Genomic DNA, 22,397 nt, shown 5'->3' on the forward strand with positions numbered 1-22,397 from the left:
TGTGCTTTGTGACCACCTAGAGGGGTGGGATAGGGAGGGTGGGAGGGAGGGTGATGCAAGAGGGAAAAGATATGGGAACATATGTATATGTATAACTGATTCACTTTGTTGTAAAGGAAAAACTAACACACTATTGTAAAACAGTTATACTCCAATAAAGATGTTTTTAAAAAAAATAAAATAAAAATAAATAAATAAATAAAGTGCATAGAAACTCCCGGGGATATGATTAATAGAAGAATAGAACTGAAAATGTCATATTATTCTATCAGTAGGAATCTACTCCAGAACCAAGGTCCCAGACCTGAGATTCCTGGTTTCAACCAAACTCCGAGTCTCTGACCTCAGCTCCCAACTGCAAGTAAGGGAGGCTTTTGCCAGAGCTGGAAGGCAGGTAAGTACGCTGCAGAGAAGCAGCCCAGTGATCTGCGCTTAGTCCTGCTGCCACAGGTACAGCATCTAACACGGTGCACCCTCTGAGGCCCCGTGACTCAATACTCCTTCCACCCAACCCCCTTTGCTTCTCTTATTTCCTTGTCCTACAGCAGCCTAGTATTTGCATGGTCCATGATATATCACTAGACCTGATCAAGGCTGGCATGGGAGTTGGGTTACACTGAGCCTGCAGGTGAAGTTATCAGTGCCAGTAGCTCAGAGGGGCAAAGCTTTGAGGACGAAGCAAAAGGAATTGATTAGGTCGGACAAAGATAAGACTGGAACGGGACAGCCTAGGAAAGAATAGCTCAGGGAACTGGATTTAATATTTGAGGATTGTGAAATCTGCATAGTCTCTGGTGATTAGGAACTGAAGGATGACATTGAGAATATGGGGAATTCCTCACTGTGTTCAACCAGATATCCACACTTCAAACACACGACAGATAAATGGTTGATAATATACTTAAAAGCTGCTGGAATACATCCCCCCCCCACCGCCCCAAATTAACTGAAAGATGTATTATAATTATTATAGTTAACGTCTACTAAGTACTTTTTCTCTGCCGAACTACTAATAAGCACCTCATTAAATATTCACAGCCGTCCTATGAGGTAGATATTATCATACTGTTTTTACAAGCAAGGAAATTAATGCTTACAGAGATAAAATAACTCACCCAAGGTCACATAATTAGAAGTGGTGGAACCAACTTTTAAACAGTCTGAATCCAGAGCTTACACTCTTAACACTAAGTTATAGTTGCAGTTCAAACAAAACAACAGCAAAAAGCGGGAGGAAAGTTACTTTAAATCAGGGATTTCTAAACTTGTAGCAGTGGACTCTTCTCTTCAAATGAAATGCTTCTCAGAAGCCAATTTATAAAAGAGACAAAAGCTAAGCAACCGTCCTGTCTGCCAGTAACTGAGGCTTCAACAGAACTTATCAGAGAATACGATGAAGATGACTATTTTCTTTCATTCCATTTTACTTATAAGTGGTAATACTATTATATTTTAAATTCTACTAGAAACTACTTATATTAAAAATGAACAGAAAGCAAGATCAGTAGAGGTCAGGGCTCTAAGGACATCCATACTTACTTTAATTGGTAACATATTCCTAATGCAATTGTTTTAATATATTTAAAACCAATAATTTGCCTAAAATGATCCACAGTGGGGTATGGATGGGAACAAGGACTTGAAACACATACTGTTTAAATTCTACCCACAGAAAAAATTTTGTGGGCAAATTACTACATGTGTTAACTTTGGATGTTAAGAAAAAAGAAAGGAGAGACAGGAATGTGATTCTAAAAGTGTTCCAGGGCTTCCCTGGTGGTACGGTGGTCAAGAATCTGCCTGCCAATGCAGGGGACACAGGTTCAAGCCCTGGTGTGGGAAGATCCCACATGCTGCGGAGCAACTAAGCCTGTGTGTCACAACTACTGAGCCTGCACGCCACAACTACTGAGCCTGCGAGCCACAACTACTGAGCCTGCGCTCTAGCGCTCGCGAGCCACAACTACTGAGCCTGTGAGCCACAACTACTAAGGCTGCGCTCTAGAGCCAGTGAGCCACAACTGAGCCCGCGAGCCACAACTACTGAGCCCGCACACCACAACCACTGAGCCTGCGCTCTAGAGCCCACGAGCCACAACTACTGAGCCCACATGCCACAACTACTGAAGCCCGTGTGCCTAGAGCCCGTGATCTGCAACAAGAGAAGCCACCACAATGAGAAGCCCGTGCACTGCAACAAAGAGTAGCCCCCCGCTTGCCTCAACTAGAGAAAGCCTGCACACAGCAACAAAGACCCAACCACAGCCAATAAATAAATAAATACATTTAAATAAATAAGTAAAACTGTTCCAATGTCCAACTTTCAGTCTGGGGTTTTTCACCACAAATAATGTGCTTATCTTAAACTTTGACATTTTGGAAAATGTTAAGAGCAGATAATAAAAATGTTACATTTAAGTGCACTTTGCTGTCAACAGGCAATATATTGTAACACAGCAGCAAAAGAGTTGTTAAAACTGTCAATCAAGCCAGGTGGGTAAAAGCTTCCAGGACTTGTTTCAGTCCAGGTGGCTGTAAGTTTCTTCATGAGTGCTTCAAGGTCAGCAGTGAGGCAGTTTCCTCTGTACTCAAAACAGTTCTCTGTTGCAGCTGTTAGCAATCTGTATCATAATAAAAGAGAGAACCGTATCCGTCCCATTCACACACTTTGCAATTATTTTGTAGAAATACCTGAGCTTCCCTGTTATGTGCTAGCATTGTGGTGGGAATTCATTTTTTTTTAAATCTGTTAAGTATTTTTAAATTAATTTAGGGCTAATGTTTATCTCAGAAAAATCACAAACTGAAAACAGTCTAATTTTCTGTGGATCATTTAAAGAAAGGAAGGAAATGGTAGGATGTAATCTCAATCACCCCTGCCTATAAACGGTAACTTTAAGCAGTACAACAGCCTCCTGTTTGCTTCCACAATAAACACACCTGCGAATTAATAGCGTTTTCTCCTGGGGAAGTGGGCAAGCTCACCCAGTGCCTGAAGTCAGGCTCGCCTGAATGCCCCTGGACTCCCTCAAAGAGCAGGTAACTGGTGAGATATCGCAACATCAATTTCAACGTATTGTACTACGTTGAGATGCTGTGTGCTTAATCCAACATATTGTTTGCATTCTTTTCACATTTGGCCAATGTAAAACTAAAATCTATGGATTCCAAGTTGAAAAATATTTCCTCTAAATTGAAAAAAAACAAAAATCAACAAAGCCTTGTCCAGGATACACAGTTCTACAGACTGGCTCAGGTAAGAAAACCTGAGTTTTAGTTCTGTAAATTGGGACAAAGGCTGTTAGTGTGGCTCTCTCATCTGTAAAGGGGGGCTATATAGCTTTCCTATTTTACTGAGTTCTCTTGAACAGAACAGTGAGAAAATTTATGAAAAAGCTGACTGTAAGCTACCAATGTAAGTTATTATTATTAGTTTACCATTAAGCTTGTCTTTTCAGAACTCTCTCATTATTCTTAAGGCGAGGATTGGCTGAATTTCCAACGCAGTGTTATAGATTCAAAACTGAATACAAATACCTAAGCTTCATAAAACAGATGTCCAAAGAGAAAGCCCCAAGCATTTGAAATTCTGGTAGACTGGGCAGGGGAAGAAAAAATTCTGCATGGTTCCAACCTATCCTGGACCTCCTTCTCCACTTCAGGTCAGGAAAAGAGAACAAAGGTATTCTGAAGAGAGAGGTAAGTGATTTGGGGGGGTTGTGAATCTATAAAATGTACAAAAGGAAATACTCAGTTGTATGCGTAGGCAGGTGTGTATGGGCTCTACAGAAAGGGCCCTACAACAACTAGACTGAGAGCATGTGGTCAGGGCCCAGGAGTGACACTGTTCTGTCTGTGATGACACGGACTCTGTGATTCCTGCAAGTGGCCGGCTTTCATGGCCGAAAGCACGTCGTTTTAAAATTTAATCAGTTAACATTTCAATCACGTCTTTAATCACTGTACTTTTTAACGTTTTAGAAGTAGAAAATACATGCTTATTAAAAATCAAAGTTTAGAGTTATAAGTTTTAAAGTAATAAAACATTAAATCGCCACCAATCCTAACTCCTGGCCACCCGTGCTCCACAGGTGTCACCGTGCAGTGTAAAGTTTTCTATTCCTCCGACCTTTCTCACGTCCACAATCCAGATCTTTTACCCAGATACACATTAGCCAGACTAAACACCCACCGGTACCGACCGCATGGCCGCCTTCCCTGCTGGCGCGCCGAGGACGGCAGCTGCTCCTTCAGGCCAGGCGCGCTTTCCCGGCACGCCTACAGCTGCCGTGCCCACCACTCCGCCCGCTCTCCACCACTCAGACCCGCCCTCTCTGCAGCCCTCGTCACATTCACCATATCGTAAACCCCCTTTTCCTTCTCAGCAATGAATGAACCCTCTTACCTGCCTATGTATCTTATAAAGTACTGTACTTTTTTTCTAACTCTTGCACTGTATTTTTACTTGCATATGAACTCACTGTATTATATGCACCAGTACATCAAGACTGCCTATTAATGTGAGGTAAGTATGTTGTGCATTAAACTGATATACTGAGCTATGACGTTTAAGTTATGCATCAATTTGTAATGAGATAGGAGTGAATTTTAGAAATGACGCATGCGCGCTTTCTGTAACTTATTTTCAATGTGACGTTCTCCCTTTGCTACTTAACTTCCCCAACACTGCCTATTCATTCATATGGTTCCCTTCCTGAAAAATATTAAGAAAACTCTCCCTTTCATCACCTTACTGCCTGACCACAGTGATACATTTATCTGCAGAAATATGTAACAATGTGCTCTAAAAGTTCGAGAATACAGAGTCAACAAAATAATAACAGCGACTTCGTGGGGTGGGGGTCACCAAGACCTTCAGGAACAAATAAGCACATTTACAAATATATAAATCTTTAAAACATCACATAAACAAAGCCTTGTATCAAATACTATAATTTCCCAGATTATTTCAAATGAAACAATTTGGGGCATTATTTCTCATAAAAAGGAAGCTGAATGCAAAAAGGCCTTACGGAGATGATTCCAAAACAACGCTGTTGGCTTGCGTGGAAGACGGAGACCGATGCCTCACGAACGCCTCGCCTGGGCAGCAGTGAGCCGCGTGGCCGACCAAATGACCCACTGAAGACGGCCGTAACCTGGCTCCCTCTTGCGTGAATGCATAATTTCGACTACAAGAAGAGGAACAAAAACTGAGTAAGAATGTACTGTAACTCAGTATATTGAAGTTTCTTTCTTATATGATCGCAGTAGAAAGTGGGTGTGTGCTTTTACGACTGACCACATTTTACTGAGCTGAGTCTCTGACAAAGTATGGTATAAACAGAAGAAACACAGAATAGGAAGTCAAAAGATCTGAGCTAGAGTTAGCAATCTGCCTCGGGGACTTTATCTATTTCAATCATCTATTATCCCCCACCAACCTTAATGTTTCTAGGTTTCAGTCACTACAAATGTGCGTCTTAATCAGCATTTACAAAATAAAAGGAGAGAATCAATATTTCAGAAATATCCTCTGGTCTGAATTCTTTTTTAATCCTTTAATAAATACTTTTATTTATGGGATTTTCTATAATTTCTAAGACTAGAAATACTGAATACCATATTTCCATCTTCATAAGTGACACAGTCACTTTAGAATTTAGGGAAAAAACAATTTTCTTCATATCATACATAAAATTGTTTCATTAACAGAAAGTCTGATCAGAGTTAGTGACAATTAATTAATTCAACCATCTGGTTTAAATTTCATGTGGCTTCCATAATTTGCTGTAATTGTTTAGTGGGGTACTGGTAACAAATAAGGAACGGCTGGTGGGAAAAGGGACCAGAGAAAGAAGGTTCTGGATCTTCTCCAACAAGCTGATTAGCCTTTGAATTTATATGCAGTCTATTATGAAAAAGATGACTTGGTAATCTACAATTAGCAAGACACTGCACAAACTTTTGAGTCTATTTTGTTTCTAGGAGTGAGGAAGACACCTAGCTATTAGGTAACCTGCTGTGAACCAAGCTGTTTGTGCACACACTTTACTTCCAATATGGTAGGAATTTACTCTCAAGCTGACAAACACCCATCAGTGAAACAACTTTTAGAATTTAGTGCACATTTATTGAACATGAATGTGTATGAAATATGTCCAGAGGAAGACTTCTTTAAATATTATATTCCATGCCAAAATTCAAATATTTCTTATATCAACCTTTTGGGTTAACAAGGACGGCCAGTATGGCGACATTCACTTTGTTATCATTATCTTAATCACATATATATAATACATACAACACATTTGTTAACATTATGAAATTAAGACAACATCTTTGGCCAGTACACGTTTATTATCTTATTATTACTCTCCAGCTTCTGTGAGAAACGCTCGGGTGAAGTGCATCCACAGTAAGTGCGGAGTAACATGTGCTTCTCAGCTGAGCTATGGCTGAGCTGGTGGGAACCAAGGCTGGAAATCCCTTTTCCTAGAACACAGACACTGGCACAGCAGAAGCAGGGTAGGAGCTTCAGCAGGAGAATCACAACACTTAGCACGTTCAAATAATATGTACTCTCCCAGAAATTATGCTGGAGATACACATGGAAAAGAGTTATGTCAGCTACAACCATATTCCCAGATTTTAAGTCTACTAATAGGCCTTGATTTATTGGCTAGTGACCCTGACTGTGGAAGTCAGCTTTGTAGTTAAGTGAGCATCTTTATGTCATGCTCTGCTTACACACTGAGCTCCAGGCTGAGAGGAAATAATGCCCTGGAGCAACGAAAATCATGTCTAACCGAAAATTTTAAATTTTACATATTATAATCTTCAGGCAATGGAAACATACAGCCAAACATTTAGAAATTAGCAAAACGTACACCTGATGTACTTACTGATTAGGAGTGCCAGGTGGGGATCGCGAGGGAAGGCTTTGTGTTTCCAACCTGTCATCAGATAGTGAATTTCTGCTTACTACTTCCCAATCCATTAATTTCCGTGCCAAGGGCTTACTTGGGGATCTGCAGTAATAATATAAATAATATGCAAAAAATTTTATTTGTTACCCCAAACTATGTACCGAACCTTACAATCTGTCTTAATACATCATATTCTAGATGAGTAAACACAACACGTTTATTTACAAGAAATTAATGCATTTGGAGGCTACTTACCAAGCAATTTCCTAAGAAAGGAAATCTGCTTTATATGAAGAAAGAAGGCATGAAAAAGTAGGAAAGAGAATAGGGAAGAGGAGAAAAATGAAAGAAACAAAGAAAGAAAGATGAAAGAAAAAGGACAATGGAATCGTTGGCTATCAAATTTTCCCAGATACTACCAACATTATATTTTAGACATTGTCTGTCTCTGTCCCAGGGTCTCTGGGACTTGAGCTTACCTTGTGGTGTTTTAAACAATTCCTAACACATCATCTCCTGAGCGTCCTTAAACCTAAACCCTGACCCTCTGCCTCAATGAGGACAAGGTAAAAATGATAACTATGTATATTTTATTTATAAATTTTTCCCTTTTATATACAGCAGGCCAGTGGATTTTTTTTTCCTTCTTTAGGAAACATTTGGAAGGTTAATTATTTTGTCTCATGGTGGGGAGTAGCATATGTTTTCTTACCTGTATATTGTCAGTTATTATAGTGATAGAGAGAGTAAATGATCTTTTCAGAAAAGATATTGATATTTACCGAGGTCAAAAACCCTTAGAATTTTAGGTGAATTAGCAACTGAAGTCGTTTTTTATGCAAATTCAAAAAGTGGCCAAAGTTCATGGAAAATACATGATTATCTATTTAAATGCCTCGCTTTTTGACATGCAGAGTTCATATGAAGGTTAATATAATGAATTAAGCAAATTACATAAAAACACATAATATATCAGCTTCTAAACTTAGACAGTTTTATATTTCAGTAATAACTCACTGAAGCACATACAAATAGACTAGACTACAAAGCATGGTAACAATGACCACGAGTACTCAAGAAAATTTACATACATAGTGGGAAGCATTAAAACAATGAGTAGGGGGCTTCCCTGATGGCACAGTGGTTAAGAATCCGCCTGCCAATGCAGGGGACAGGGGTTTGAGCCCTGGTCCGGGAAGATCCCACATGCCACGGAGCAACTAAGCCCGTGCGCCACAACTACTGAGCCTGTGCTCTAGAGCCCATGAGCCGCTACTGAGCCTGTGCGCCACAACTACTGAAGCCTGTGCGCCTAGAGCCCGTGCTCCGCAACAAGAGACGTCACTGCAGTGAGAAGCCCGCACACCGTAACTAGAGAGAGCCCATGCACAGCAACAGAGACCCAACACAGCCAAAAATAAATAAATAAATTTATTTAAAAAAAAAAAAAAAACGAACAATGAGTGGGGACCATCAATCCTAGCTTTGACCTCCCCACAGACAAATCACTTAAGTTTCTACATCTAAATATCAAAATTTACTAGTAAAATGTACGCTCCTACAGTCCTTCCCTACCTTCTGAAATGATCTATGAGTATCTACATTTTCAGTGCAATGTTTTAGTTTATTAATTTTACTAAACCACAAGTAACTTAAATTACTTCTGAATCCAAGCCACGCAAATGCCCTATCATTTCATGTATTCATAGCTAAAATCTTTTTAGTTTGGCCTAATGATGTTGCTTTTTTTTCTTTTATTTATTTTTAAATTGAAATATAGTTGACTGACATCTCCTTAATTTAAGAACATTGAACATTTTCTAAGAGATGTAACATTATCAATTTTTTTTAAAAAGTCATTGACTCAGATTTCATTTTTCATAAAGTGAATCTGAAGTCATTAAAGCATAAACATTTCCCATTACCATGAGTTTAAATTACAGGATTTTCTGATTTGAAAGCAAGTCAAGATACCATTTAGTCTAACCACCTCATCAGTCACAATAAAATAAAAATAAAGTATATTATCTCATGCATTAGATTTTTTAAATGAAGTAAAGATTATTAAAAGAAAGAGCCGCAAAAAAAAAAAAAAAAAAAAAAAAAAAAAGGGCTTCCCTGGTGGCGCAGCGGTTGAGAATCTGCCTGCCGATGCAGGAGACACGGGTTCGTGCCCTGGTCCGGGAAGATCCCACATGCCGCGGAGCAACTAAGCCCGTGAGCCATGGCCGCTAGGCCTGTGCGTCCGGAGCCGGTGCTCCGCAACGGGAGAGGCCACAACAGTGAGAGGCCCGCATACCGCAAAAAAAAAAAAAAAAAAAAAAAAAAGAAAGAGCATTTATGGCTCTTCTATTAATGCTAACTCTTAATGTTAATAAGCAGATAACTCACATATTGGATTATTAAATGTAAACTGTTAAGTGAGTTCACTAACCACAGTCAGGAGATCAACTATTTTCATTTTCTAATAGAGGGAAAGAGTCATTTGAAGGAGGAAAAAATTCCAGTTATACTCACCTAATACAAAGCATCAGAACACTTTACTGTTGTTAATAAACTAAACATGGTTGGAAATGCTTTGCATTTAAAACTAAATTTCAAGGTATTTTATTAACAGTTTTAACCTCAGAGACCCACCCACTCAAGCTTGCTGTCTATGTTTCCTGTTGAGCGTGGAAATTTCAGAGAAAAAAATACCACACATCATCAGTGTTTGCAATGTGGTAAATTTATTTTCTGACCATGGCACCTTATCTTTCTGTTGCATGGGAACCTTCTTTTGCTTTCTTCTTAGATATTATATGATAACTGAAAAAGTTTGAAAGCAATTCAAAGAGTTGATGTATCAGAAAAATAAGTTAACATTTATTATTGCTGAAAAAAACAGCCTTACATAAAAAGTTTAAGGAGAAATCTTTTCTAACTATTTATACTGCCAACTAAAATCCCAAGGAGTGGACAAGAATTCTAGAATTCTCTAACACTCTAACAGAATAATTTAATAATTGCTAAAATCATTAGGGTATTTTGATAGATATGCATCAGATCATCACAATCCCAGAAAAGTTTAGTCTTTCAGGGCTAGGAGGATCATTAAAACAGTACTATTAAGACCTTGTCCTAGATGAAGACTTATTATTTCAAAGTGGATTCATACAATTCCAGCACAACAAAAGAAACAGGACAGTTATTTGGGGCCCATCATACTGGAATTTTATCTCTACTACTCACTGAATAATGCATATTTGTTTTATAAGATAACCTGTTAAACAATTTCACATTTTAATAATGCATATATAAAATGAAGAAGTATCTGACTGGTGACTATCATACTAAGTGAAGTCAGAGAAAGAAAAATATATGATACCACTTATATGTGGAATCTTAAAAAAATGATATAAATAAACTTATTTACAAAACAGAAACAAACCCACAGACGTAGAAAATGAGCTTATGGATACCAGGCAAAGAAAAGTCGGGGAGGAGGGACAGACTGGGGTTTGGGATTCCCATGTACACACTGCTATATTTTAAATAGATAACCAGGGACTTCCCTGGTGGTCCAGTGGCTAAGACTCCACGCTCCCAATGCAGGGGGCCTGGGTTCGATCCCTGGTCAGGGAACTAGATCCCACATACCGCAACTAAGAGTCCACATGCCGCAACTAAGACCCAGTGCAGCCAAATAAATAAATAGATAGATAGACAGATAGACAGGTAACCAACAAGGGCCTACTGCATAGCACAGGGAGTTCTGTTCAATATTCTGTAATAACAGAAATGGAAAAAGGATTTGAAAATGAATAGATACTACTTGTATATGTGTAACTGAATCACTTTGCTGTACACCTGAAACTAACACAACACTGTTAATCAACTATACTCAAATATAAAATAAAAAATTTTTTAAATTTTTTAAATATTAAATTTAAAACATAAATAAATAACAAAATAAAATAAAATGCATTGGGAACTGCTCTGGAAAAAAAAATGAACTAGTAAGATGCAGGTGTAACTATCTGTGTATCTCTCAAAATCAGATATGCTCAAAATATTAAAGCATTAACACATATAAGTAAAGGAAGTCATTTGCATGTGATATTAACATTAATATATAAACACACCTATGATTTGGTATTCATATCAAGATATCATATTACAGTAGAACTAGTTATGAAATCATGTTCAGTATTTTTACAAATATCAAGCATGACAAAAAGTTAAGCTTCTTGTTAGGAAAAGAATTTAAAAGTGCAAGTATTTTGTTATGGTGCTGTTCTAACAGAGAAGAACCAGAAAAATATTTACTTTGATTTTAACAAGTCTGAAAGGAGTGTTGCAAAAAAGTTATAGTACTAAGAACTAGAATAAATATGTACATTTTAAGTTAAAACAAAGTTGATAGGAAGTAAACGATTCCTTTCTCAAGAGCAATTTCAAGGAAAATGGTTTCAAATTAACATTTTACGGAACACTTTACCTTTGTACAGGTCCTTAGTCCTTTCTAACTGGAAACAAGAGCATCTATGACTGTGGAAAGGAGGAATCGGAGTAATTTCAGGAGCGGTATCTATTGGGGCAGACATCTCTGTGTTTTTACTTTTTCTTTCTCCCTTCTGAAATAACCAAGCCACTAATATGACACCAAGATTTATATTTAATAGGGAAATTGACAATATTTCCCTCAATAAATCTAAAAATAAAGCCAAAATAAATCAATTTCAAAACTTTTTTGAACAAATGCTGAAATGAATTACATCATTCAAATTCAAGTTAAACTTATCACAGCAAAATGCTATATGCCCTGACCAGCGAAATCTTTCCTACATCAAGGCATTTTTCACTGACAATTTTCCGATTGGACAGATCATTCATAGACAAATCAGGATGAGGGTAAGCCAGGAATGAAGGGGAAAAAAAAAAAACCAAAACCCAAGTGAATGTTATTATTCAAACACATAAAAATCATGTTCTAATGATTTTTTTCTTTCAAATGTCCTTACTCCAAGGAACTTGTAATTTTATTTGTTTTTTATTTTTACAAGCATTCCAGGCACAGTGCGGGCACAGCCTCAGCCTCAGAAATGACTCTGACTGTGCACGCGGACCAGCGGCAGGACGAAGGGAAGGATCTTGCAGTTAAATCTACAGCTCAGGATAAAAGGACTTAAGTGTTTAAGATTTACTGACATGAACGACTGCAGATTTTTCAACATTGAAGAAAATTCCTATGGTATGCTAAGTGATAAAAATAAGCAAGAAAAAGTATGAAACAATTTTTAAAACAAATAAAATATAGACAAACATATCAATATCTCTGTGAGTATACACATGGCAAAATCTTGAATAGTAAATGCAGAACAATTTTAAATGATTGTGTTGGGGGTCACGATTTTTCCTTATGTTATTTGGCATTGTTGGAGCTTTAAAAAAAAAAATGAGCCATCATCACTTGTGGAGTAGAGAAAGAGATAAAGCAGTTTTTGCTTTTAGAGGAAAGAAAAAAACAGCAGCTTTTTACCCTAGAAACACAAAGCAGGAGGTCTTTTGGACAAAGACTAAGAGCAAAATTAAAGTCAAAAGCAAAATTCTCCACTTCTTGTTTATTAAAACTCTCAGGCCTCCACTGGCAGCAGACTCTAAGCTCATGACCTCTTTTTAAGGACTCACCCTCTCTAAGCTATTTTCACTGAAAATACACTGCTTAATTTAACAAACATCTACCGTACCCCACTCATTAGAGAACTGTGGCTACTGTGGTGAATGAAGACAGACAAACTCCCGTCCTCCTAGAGCTGACATCCTCCTGGTGCAGGAGACAGACAATAAACGGGGTCATCTTTCACGTCTGAGACAGGGAAGGAGTCGAGCGTCACATGTCTCACGCAGAACAGCAAACGCTACCACACAGAGGTTAAAAGTGTGGGTAAGAACCTGGGATGCCTGCTTAGAATCTTGCTGCACCCCTCACTCTCCATATAATCCCAGGTAAATTATTCAGATGCACTCGGTTTTCTCATCTGTAGTGGACTTGCCACCTCACGGAGTCGGGGGTTGCGAGTTAACACACGAAAGCTGCCTGGCACGGACAAGCACAAGATAAGCGCTGGCCATTATGACGTGAGCCGGCCCACTCTCTTCCGCTACATCCCCACAGAGTGCTTCTACCCCCGCAGCCAGGCTAATCTCCCAGCCTCCCGCATATTTTTGTTTTGGAACCTTTCAAATGTAAACAGAAGTAGAAAGAAGAGCTTGATGAATGCTGTGTACTCAGGCCCCAGGTCCAACAGCATCATCATGAGACTCTTGTTTCACCTCGCCCCCCAGTTATCAAGAAGCAAATCCCAGAAACCAGACGATACCTGTAGATACTTCAGTTTATCACTCTGAAGCACAAGAACTCTACCACATTTTTCAAATGCAAGTCAGTTTATATCCCTCCCGTGCCCCCAGTCCCCTGGCCTCCACTCACAATCCTAAGTCCTCACCGTTCGCAGCCCAGGGCCACACAGACTCCGGCCGCTGCCCGCCTGTCTAGCCATCTCCTGGACCGCTGCCACGCGCACCCGGCCCTCTACTGGCTCGGCTCAGGGCCTTCCCTGCCTCCGCCCTCACCTATATTAGGCACCTGCTCCACCAATCAGAGTGCAGGCTCCGTGAGACTAAGAGGTGTATCTTGTTCTTCACTGTGTTCCCAAGGCCTGAAGCAATGCTCGGCACAGTAGGTCTTCAGTAAAGATTAGCTGCCACCAATCTGGTCACTCCCTCGTCAGAGCTCTAGGCTGAGTTTTTACGCATCTGTTGGATGATCTGGTTAGATTATTGCTCAGGCATCTCAAACCAGACCTGTGCCAACTTAACCTCTTCTATTACAAGTCTGTTCTCTCCCGTAACCCCTGTCCATTTTATGTCACTCCACGCTGACAAGTCTTTCCAGAGACTCCTGTCTCTCACACACCTCCACCAATTGGTCAACAACTTGTGCTGTTCCACCCACAAAATAAGTTCCTCAAATTTGTTCCCTATTAACCACTTCACTGTCAGTGTTTTAGTCCAGGCCTTTGTTATTTTCAGTTGGATTACTGCAATAACCTAACTGGTCTCTGGGTACCCAGCCTTTACTTCTAATTCATTCTCTATCCTTGCTTATAAAACTATTTTCTAAACCATAAATCTGATCATGTCATCTCACTTGTTGAAAAGCAAACTGGTTATTAACAGATCTTAAAAAATGAAGATAACAAAATAGCACCCAAATAAAAAGCAACTTATTTCTTAACAATATGATTTAAAGGAAGATGAAATGGGCTGAATAATATATGAGATAAGTTAACTATGTTTCTCAAAAATGTTAATAAGAGAAACAAGCCTTCCAACAAAATGTTATATTAATAATATAATACTTGATTCTGCCTAGTCAGGGTTACAATCCTTGGTCCACTAAAGAAAACTGACTGAGTAAACTAGACAAACTATTTCATTATTCGCTCAATATAATTTATCATTTAATTAAAGAAGGAATCATGTGATAATTCTGTACTCATATTTAGAAAAAGAGTTTCTAGCAATTTTAGCCTTGCTTTAAAAAAAATTCAGACACTGAAGTAGAAGTAGCTTACCTTGCAAACACCCTGTCTTTATTTGCCTTTTCTTTGCCATATTGAACTGACTGGACTTCAGTTCTCCCACTGAAATAGATAAATATGTACAATAAGAAAACCTTAAAGAGAACTACAAGATACAATGACAACACACAGCACGACTAACCTACAATTACACAAGAGACAAGATATTTCTAGCAGAGAAAAGGGAGCGGAGGGTAAGAAGGAAAGAATGGACTATATTCCACTTCTACCTGGATGGGTGAAGCTTAATTACAGTTCCTCCATTAATGAACAAGGATGTGTTCCAAAGACACTTTGTTTTCAGATACTCCTTTGTTTGGGAGTGAGCATGAAAGAAGTAATTCTGTCTGAGAGGAATTCCTCCTCTGTTATGCCCTGGAAAGGCACTCCCTCTACACTCAGAAACAGGTTGCTCTGTCCCAGCTCATCTAGGCCCTGCCCTCCTGCCACGTCTGCGGTTTGGCTAGTGTCTTTACTACTCCTTCAACAAGGGCCTGACACATGGGGAGATCTCGAAGAACTGCTCTTTCCTTGGGCAAGCTTTTCCTCCTCACCTACTGGTAATGACCACAGACACATCCTCAAATCCCTCCACGCCCAGATACAGGCAACTCCAGGTATTTTTATATTAGAAGGAATGAAGGTCAGAATATGGTTGGGAGTTGGCCATTACAGGGGTTTATCTTGAAGCTGATTTGCCTCCCAAAGGCACATCGTTTATGCCTGGGAACTAAGCTTCCTCTGTGGTACTCCAATGTGTTGAGTGCAAATTTGTAAATACAAACTTGGTTCTCAGAGAATCTGTTACTTGACATATCGCATTATTTGAGTGAATGAACATAAATGTTTAGAATATCAAATATAACCATTTACACAGATAGAAATTTAATATATATAAAAGCAGCCAAATGTAGGTTTCCAAAGCTAATAAGCAAGCAATTTTAAGATCATCTTCTATGGACAAGTATAGATAAATGTGAACAGAATGGCACATCTGTTCAAGTTTTAATGGAAAAGTCAGAAACATTGTCACGATTTTTAAATTTAGATAAGTTGATGTTTCTTAATATATTTCCTCTAAGAAGGATGAGCTATACTTGCAATTGTGACCCAGGTAACAGATTTAGGTTCACCACTGCTTTGTACTTCCGCATGAGAACAAGGACGGTAATCCCCTGGACATTTTGGAACAGAGCTAACAAGGGGGTGTGTGTGTGAGGAGGCTGGTAAAGGAAGTATTAAATTCCCTGATATTCCAAATTCCATCTCTCAGTCCTCGTGAGAGGTGACAAGAGTGCTACTATTCTCAAACACTGCTTATAATGAGGGGGAGAAGCGCTTATCTAATGTGTATCCATTAGGGATAGGACTGTATCCAGATAAACACTGGTCATGCTGCCATTCCTGCATCGTTCACAAGATTATTAATCACTTTGGTGATTAAAAAGTATTCTGGATACGTTTTTGAAGTTCTTCAGGACTATAAACAGCAAGCCTAGCTTTTACAACTATAGACATCTACGGCCTACTTATACGCACTAATTTAATTTCACGTTAGTGGAGCTGCCCAGGCCTCAGTCCTGTCCTGCTCTGTCTGCTACTCCCTGCACCTTGGAGGCACCCCTGCAAGCTAGCTTTCTGTCAGTTCTGCCTTTTTTCTGGTGGGAGATCAGAAAGCAGAGCAAGTCAGAAGCAGGTGACCGGCAGCCGCTGCAACAGCAGCAGGAACAGGGCACAGAAAGAAACAGAGCCCCGCAGATGATGCCACCCCTAATCAAAGCAGCACCGCCCTGGAGATGCAGAATCGACAGGCAGCAGCAGCTCTCCAGTGCAGCAGCAGGTCTCAGCTTGTGGGATCCAGCCCAGAGTGACACAAGCTTCTGACCCTCAGGCATCACCATTCTTCCTGCTGCTTCTCCAAACCCCCTCCCTTTTGTTTTCCCAGCCTTTCTAACACCTGTGGTAGAAACCAACTGCCTCAATTAAATTGCTTTTATTTGAAAAATCAAAAGAGCTTCCTGTTTCCGGGACTGATAGAGTGATTTTCCAGGAAAGAGGATTCAGCTGGGACATTATTACTCAAATGGCTGAATTAACAAGTTGAATTTCATAATAAAAATATAAAGATTAAATTCAACTATGAGGGGGAAATGAAGTGTTTATATGTCATATTATCCATATTATTCTATAGGGTTTAGTATAATTAGAACAAAATGTAAAACTGTAACATAATCTAAGAACACTAAATTCTGACAGCAAGATGCTTATCTTAAGAACAATGAGAATATACCAACTGGTGAAATCATGCAGGCTTCTTGTAAGTAATTCAAGCAATACCGAAAAGCATAACAAAAAAAGTAAACAGACAGATTTAGCCACAGCCATACCCCTAAGAAATAATCTCCATTATGAGCAGGCAAAAATCATTCTGAAGCTCTATACATACATAGAAAAGGCTACAAATATGGATGTAATTCTATTACAATGTGATTATGCTATATATGTCACAATGAAAATATTAAATGGATTTCTCTTGAATTAAAGGAAAGAAAAAGGCTACCATTCATTTTAGAAAGAAGGAGGAGGAGGAGGAGAATAAAAAGGTCAGGGAAAACCTTAAAAACTTAGTGTATTAATATTTAAGTTTTGTTAATATGGATTCACATAGTTCACTAGTCCCTGCTTCCTCTTGCTTTCTTAGTTATATTATTAATTTTACTTTGTCCAAGTTTATAACATTTTAATACTATTCTGTAGTTATAATTCTCATAGCTGTCAAGGATTCGTTCCATATTTAAAGAATTTAATCTTTATTCTGACTTCTTTCACCAAGATTCTTCTTGAGTCATTTTGAATTCTCTCTTAGATGGCTTAACTTTACCATTAAATTTTTTTTTCAAAATAGGCTCAGAGATGTTATATTCCCTGAGGTTTTTTTTGTATATTTGATACTGCCTAACTATTGACTCTAGACTTGAACAGGAACCTGGTTTAGTATTTTTCGGTCACTTGTTTCCTTTAAGACTTGACAGACAAAGCGTGGCCCATAAGCTACATACAAACCTGAGGAAAGGTTTTATTTAGCATTCACAGTGTTTAAAAATATTTAATCCCAAGTGATAAACCTCTAACAAGACTGATAAGGGAAAAAGAGAGAAGACACAAATTACCAATATCAAGAATGACAGAAATGACCTTACTAGATTCTAGAGATATTGAAAATATAATAGGGTAATATAATAACCTTTATGCCAAAATATTCAAGAACTTAGACAAAACAGATAAATTCCTTGAAAAACATGATCAAAGTCCACCCAGGAAGAAAGAGAAAACCTGAACTGCTTCATTTGTATTAAAGAATCTGAATGTGCTGTTCAAAAGCCTCCTATAAATAATGCTTCTGCCTCAGAAAGAAGAGAACTGGAAAATTCTATCAAACATTTTAAAAGGAAATAATATTACTACAGAAACTCTTCTAGAAAACTGAAAATGAGGAAATACGTCCCAACTCATTCAATGAGGTCAAGTGATCCTGACACCAAACCTGATAATGACATTACAAAAGAAAACAAAAGAGAAATATCCTTCACAAACATAAATGCAAAAATTCTAAACAAAACGTAAGCAAATTAAATAAAATAATATATAAAAAGGATAACAAATCATAACCAAGTGGGGTTTCTCTCAGGAATGTATGGTTGCTTTACCATTTGAAAGTCAATCAATATAATTCATCAAATAAACAACTAAAAAGAAAACTCATATGGATCACTGCAGAAAAAGCGTTTGACAAAAACCAATAACCAATCCTAATAAAAACTTCCCACGAATGTGAACTAGAGGAACTGCCTCGACATGCATGATATAGGGCATGTGTGAAAGCTCACAACCAACATCCCACTTAATAGTGAAATACCGAGTGCCTTCCCCTAAGATAAGGAACAAGACAAGGGTATCTGCTCTCACCGCTTCTACTCAACACTATACTGGTGGTTCTAGCTGGGGCAACAAGTAAAAAAAAAGGAATATAAAGGATCAGAATAGAAAGGAAAAATTAAACCTGTTTTTGGCCTCTAGGAAGAAAATCTTTTGACAACTATAAAAAAAGCTCCTAAAATAAATGAGGTAAAAGCAAAGTTTAACAAAACAAGATCAACATAAAAAAATCACTTTCATTTCTAATTAACTGTGATGAACAATCTGAAATTAAAATATAAGACAATTTATAATAGCATCAAAAACATGAGCTAATTAAGGATACATTTGGAAAAGAAGTGAAAGAGGCGTACGCTGAAAACTACAAACATTGCGGAGAGAAATAACATTTAAGTAAATGCAAAGACAGACCATGTTTCATGAGTCAGAAAACGCAGTATTTTTGTATTGGAGTATAATTGCTTTACAGTGTTGTTAGTTTCTCCTGTACAGTGAGGTGAATCCGCTGTGTGTATACACGTCTCCCCTCCCTCTGAGACCTCCCTCCTGCCACCCCCCATCCTTCCCATGTAGGTCGTCCCAGAGCACCCAGCTGAGCAGCCTGCGCTGTACCACAGGTGCCCACTAGCTAGCTATTTTACGCGTGGCACTGGATATATGTCAGTCCTAATCTCCCAGTTCGTCCCACCCTCCCCTTCCCCCGTGTCCACACGTCGTTTCTCTATTTCTACATCTCTATTCCTGCCTGGAAAACAGGTGCATCTGTTACCATTTTTCTATATTCCACATGTATGCGTTAATATACAATATTTGTTTTTCTCTCTCTGGCTTACTTCACTCTGTATGACAGACTCTAGGTCCATCCACATCTCTACAAATGACCCAATTTCGCTCCCTTTTATGGCTAATATTCCATGTCCTGGCTATTTATTGTAAATAGAGCTGCAATGAACACTGGGGTACATGTGTCCTTTTGAATTATGATTTTCTCAGGCTATCTATTTTTAGGTTTTTATTATAAGTACATCCATACATTTTTTGAAGATATGATTATTTATTTTTATTTTATTTATTTTTGGCTGCACTAGGTCTTCGTTGCTGCACATGGGCTTTCTCTAGTGGCAACAAGCGGGGGCTACTCTTCATTGCAGTGCGCGGGTTTCTCATTGAGCTGGCTTCTGTTGTTGCAGAGCATGGGCTCTAGGCACAAGGGCTTCAGTAGCTGTGGCTCGCAGGCTCTAGAGCACAGGTTCAGTAGTTCTGGTGCACAGGCTTAGTTGCTCTGTGGCAATCTTCCCGGACCAGGGATCGAACCTGTGTCCGCTACACTGGCAGGCGATTCTTAACCACTGTGCCACCAGGGGAGTCCCAATTTTTAGTTTTTTAAGGAACCTCCATACCGTTCTCCACAGTGACTATATCAATTTACATTCCCACCAACAGTTCAAGAGGGTTCCCTTTTCTCCACACCTTCTCCAGCATTTATTGTTTGTAGATTTTTTGATGATGGCCATTCTGACCAGTGTGAGGTGACACCTCGTTGTAGTTTTGATTTGCGTTTCTCTAATGATTAGTGACGCTGAGCATCTTTTCACGTGCCTCCTGGCCATCTATATGTCTTCTTTGGTGAAATACCTATTTATGTCTTCCGCCCCTTTTTTGATTCAGTTGTTTTATTGATATTGCGCTCCATGAGCTGTTTGTATATTTTGGAGATTAATCCTTTGTTGCTTCGGTTGCAAATATCTTCTCCCATTCTGAGGGTTGTCTTTTTGTCTTGTTTATGGTTTCCTTTGCTGTGTAAAAGCTTTTAAGTTTAATTAGGTCCTATTTGTTTATTTTTGTTTTTATTTTCATTACTCTAGGAGGTGGGTCAGAGAAGATCTTGCTGTGGTTTATGTCAAAGAGTGTTTTTCCTATGTTTTAGTTCCGTTTTTCTTTCTCAAGATTGCTCTGGCTATTCGGGGTCTTTTGTGTTTCCATACAAAGCATAACATTTTTGGTTCTAATTCTGTGAAGAATGCCATTGGTAATTTGATAGGGATTGTACTGAATCTGTAGATTGCTTTGGGTAGTATAGTCATTTTCACAATGTTGATTCTTCCAATCCAAGAACATGGTACATGTCTCCATCTGTTTATGTCATCTTTGATTTCTTTCATCAGTGTTTTATAGTTTTCTGCATACAGGTCTTCTGTCTCCCTAGGTAGGTTTATTCCTAGGTATTTTACTCTTTTTGTTGCAAAGGTAAATAGGGTTGTTTCCTTAATTTCTGTTTCTGATCTTTCATTGTTAGTGTATAGGAATGCAAGAGATTTCTGTGCATTAATTTTGTATCCTGCAACCTTACCAAATCCACTGCTTAGTTCTAGTAGAGAAAACTCAATATTTTTAAGATGTCAATTCTCCTGAAATTGATCTATAGTTTCAGCACAATTCCAATTAGAATCCCAGAAGTCTTTCTTGTAGAAACTGATCAGCTAATTCTAAAATTCAGATGAAACTGCAACACGCCTAGAACATTCAAAACAACTTCTAAAAAGAACAAAGTTGGAAGACTAATACTACTGGACTTAACACTTATAATTAAAAAGTCCAGAAATAAGTCCACCCAAATATGGACCACTGATTTCTAGCAAAGGTACAAAGGCAATGCTGTGGAGAAAGAGTAATCTTTTCAACAAAAAATGCTAGAACAACTGGATATCCATATGTAAAAAGACAAACTTCAATCCATACTTCACACCATATGCAAAAATTACTTTCAAATCGATCACAGACCTAAACGTAAGGGTTAAAACTGTAATACTCTTAGAAGAAAACAAGAATAAATCTTTGTGACCTTGGGTTAGGCAAAGATTCCTTAGATATGACACCAAAAGAAAGATCCATGAAAGAAAAAACTGGTAAATTGAACTTATCAAAATTACGTGCTCTTCAGAAAACTAGTCAAATGAAAAGACAGCAGGAGGCAGTGGTAAGAATCTAGTGGAATTAGAACTCTCATACACTGCTGGTGGGCAGGTATTTAACCAAGGGAACTTAAAGCAAATGTCCATACAAACCCTTCCACATCAATGTTCACAGCAGCTTTATTTGTAATAGCACAAGTCCGGAAGCAAGCCAAACAGAGAAACAACCCACTTGATATCCATAATTAAGTGAATGGATAAACAAAATGTGTTATATCTACACAATGGAATACTACCCTACGATAAAAAGAAATGAACTATCAATCCAGGCAACAACAGAGATGAATTTCAGAAGAATTATGCCAAGTAAAAGAGTATGTAATATATATGTAAAGGATATGCAAAATATATGTTTCAATTTATATAAAATCCTTGAAAATGCAAGCCAATTTATAGAAACAGAAAACAGACCAGCGGATATATGGGGACAAAGAGAGGTGAGAGAAAAGGGGTTTCAGAGGGGTATGAGGAAAATCCCGGGGTGGTTAATGCTTGCTATCTTAATTGTGGTGATAGGTTCATGGATGGATATACATCCCCAAACATGAAATTTTAAACTTTAAATATGGTAACTTATTCTGTCAATTATACCTTAATAAAACTGTTTTAAACATGTAAAATCTGCCAGTACTAGGTCCATATTCCCCCAAGGGCAATAACAGCCTGAATGGCAACTGTTGCTGCCCTCAACCAGTATTTTCTTTTTTAATTAGATAGTTCTTGAGCTTTTTTTTGTTTTTAAGAATTACTTAATTTACTATTTAGTGCTTCAACTTCCATGATGAGAAATTTCCCTTCTTTTTTGTTTTGTTCTGATTTTTTTGGCTGCAACATGCGGCATGAAGGACCCTAGTTCCCTGACCAGGGATCGAACCCATGCCCCCTGCAGTGGAAGTACAGAGCCTTAACCACTGGACCGCTGGGCAAGTCCCTTG

At 38.4% G+C, this 22,397-nt stretch overlaps 1 protein-coding gene across 5 annotated transcripts in view; it reads right to left on the reverse strand.

Annotated features, from left to right (window-relative positions):
- The window catches only part of PTPN4 (protein tyrosine phosphatase non-receptor type 4), a 198,307-nt gene that overhangs the window by 57,506 nt on the left and 118,404 nt on the right, over positions 1–22,397 (reverse strand). For all 5 annotated transcript variants that reach the window (XR_010839098.1, XM_067025896.1, XM_059054910.2 and 2 more), the window contains exons 13-15: positions 14,549–14,617; positions 6,906–7,031; positions 5,034–5,192 (exon numbers count right to left, since the gene is read on the reverse strand). Coding sequence is in view for 4 of the 5 variants with exons in the window: in XM_067025896.1 (XP_066881997.1) it covers positions 5,034–5,192; positions 6,906–7,031; positions 14,549–14,617 (354 nt within the window). In the remaining variant the exon portion in view is untranslated. The remainder of the gene's footprint in view (positions 1–5,033; positions 5,193–6,905; positions 7,032–14,548; positions 14,618–22,397) is intronic.

The sequence above is a fragment of the Kogia breviceps genome, chromosome 2, assembly GCF_026419965.1.
Source record: "Kogia breviceps isolate mKogBre1 chromosome 2, mKogBre1 haplotype 1, whole genome shotgun sequence".
NCBI lineage: Eukaryota > Metazoa > Chordata > Mammalia > Artiodactyla > Physeteridae > Kogia > Kogia breviceps.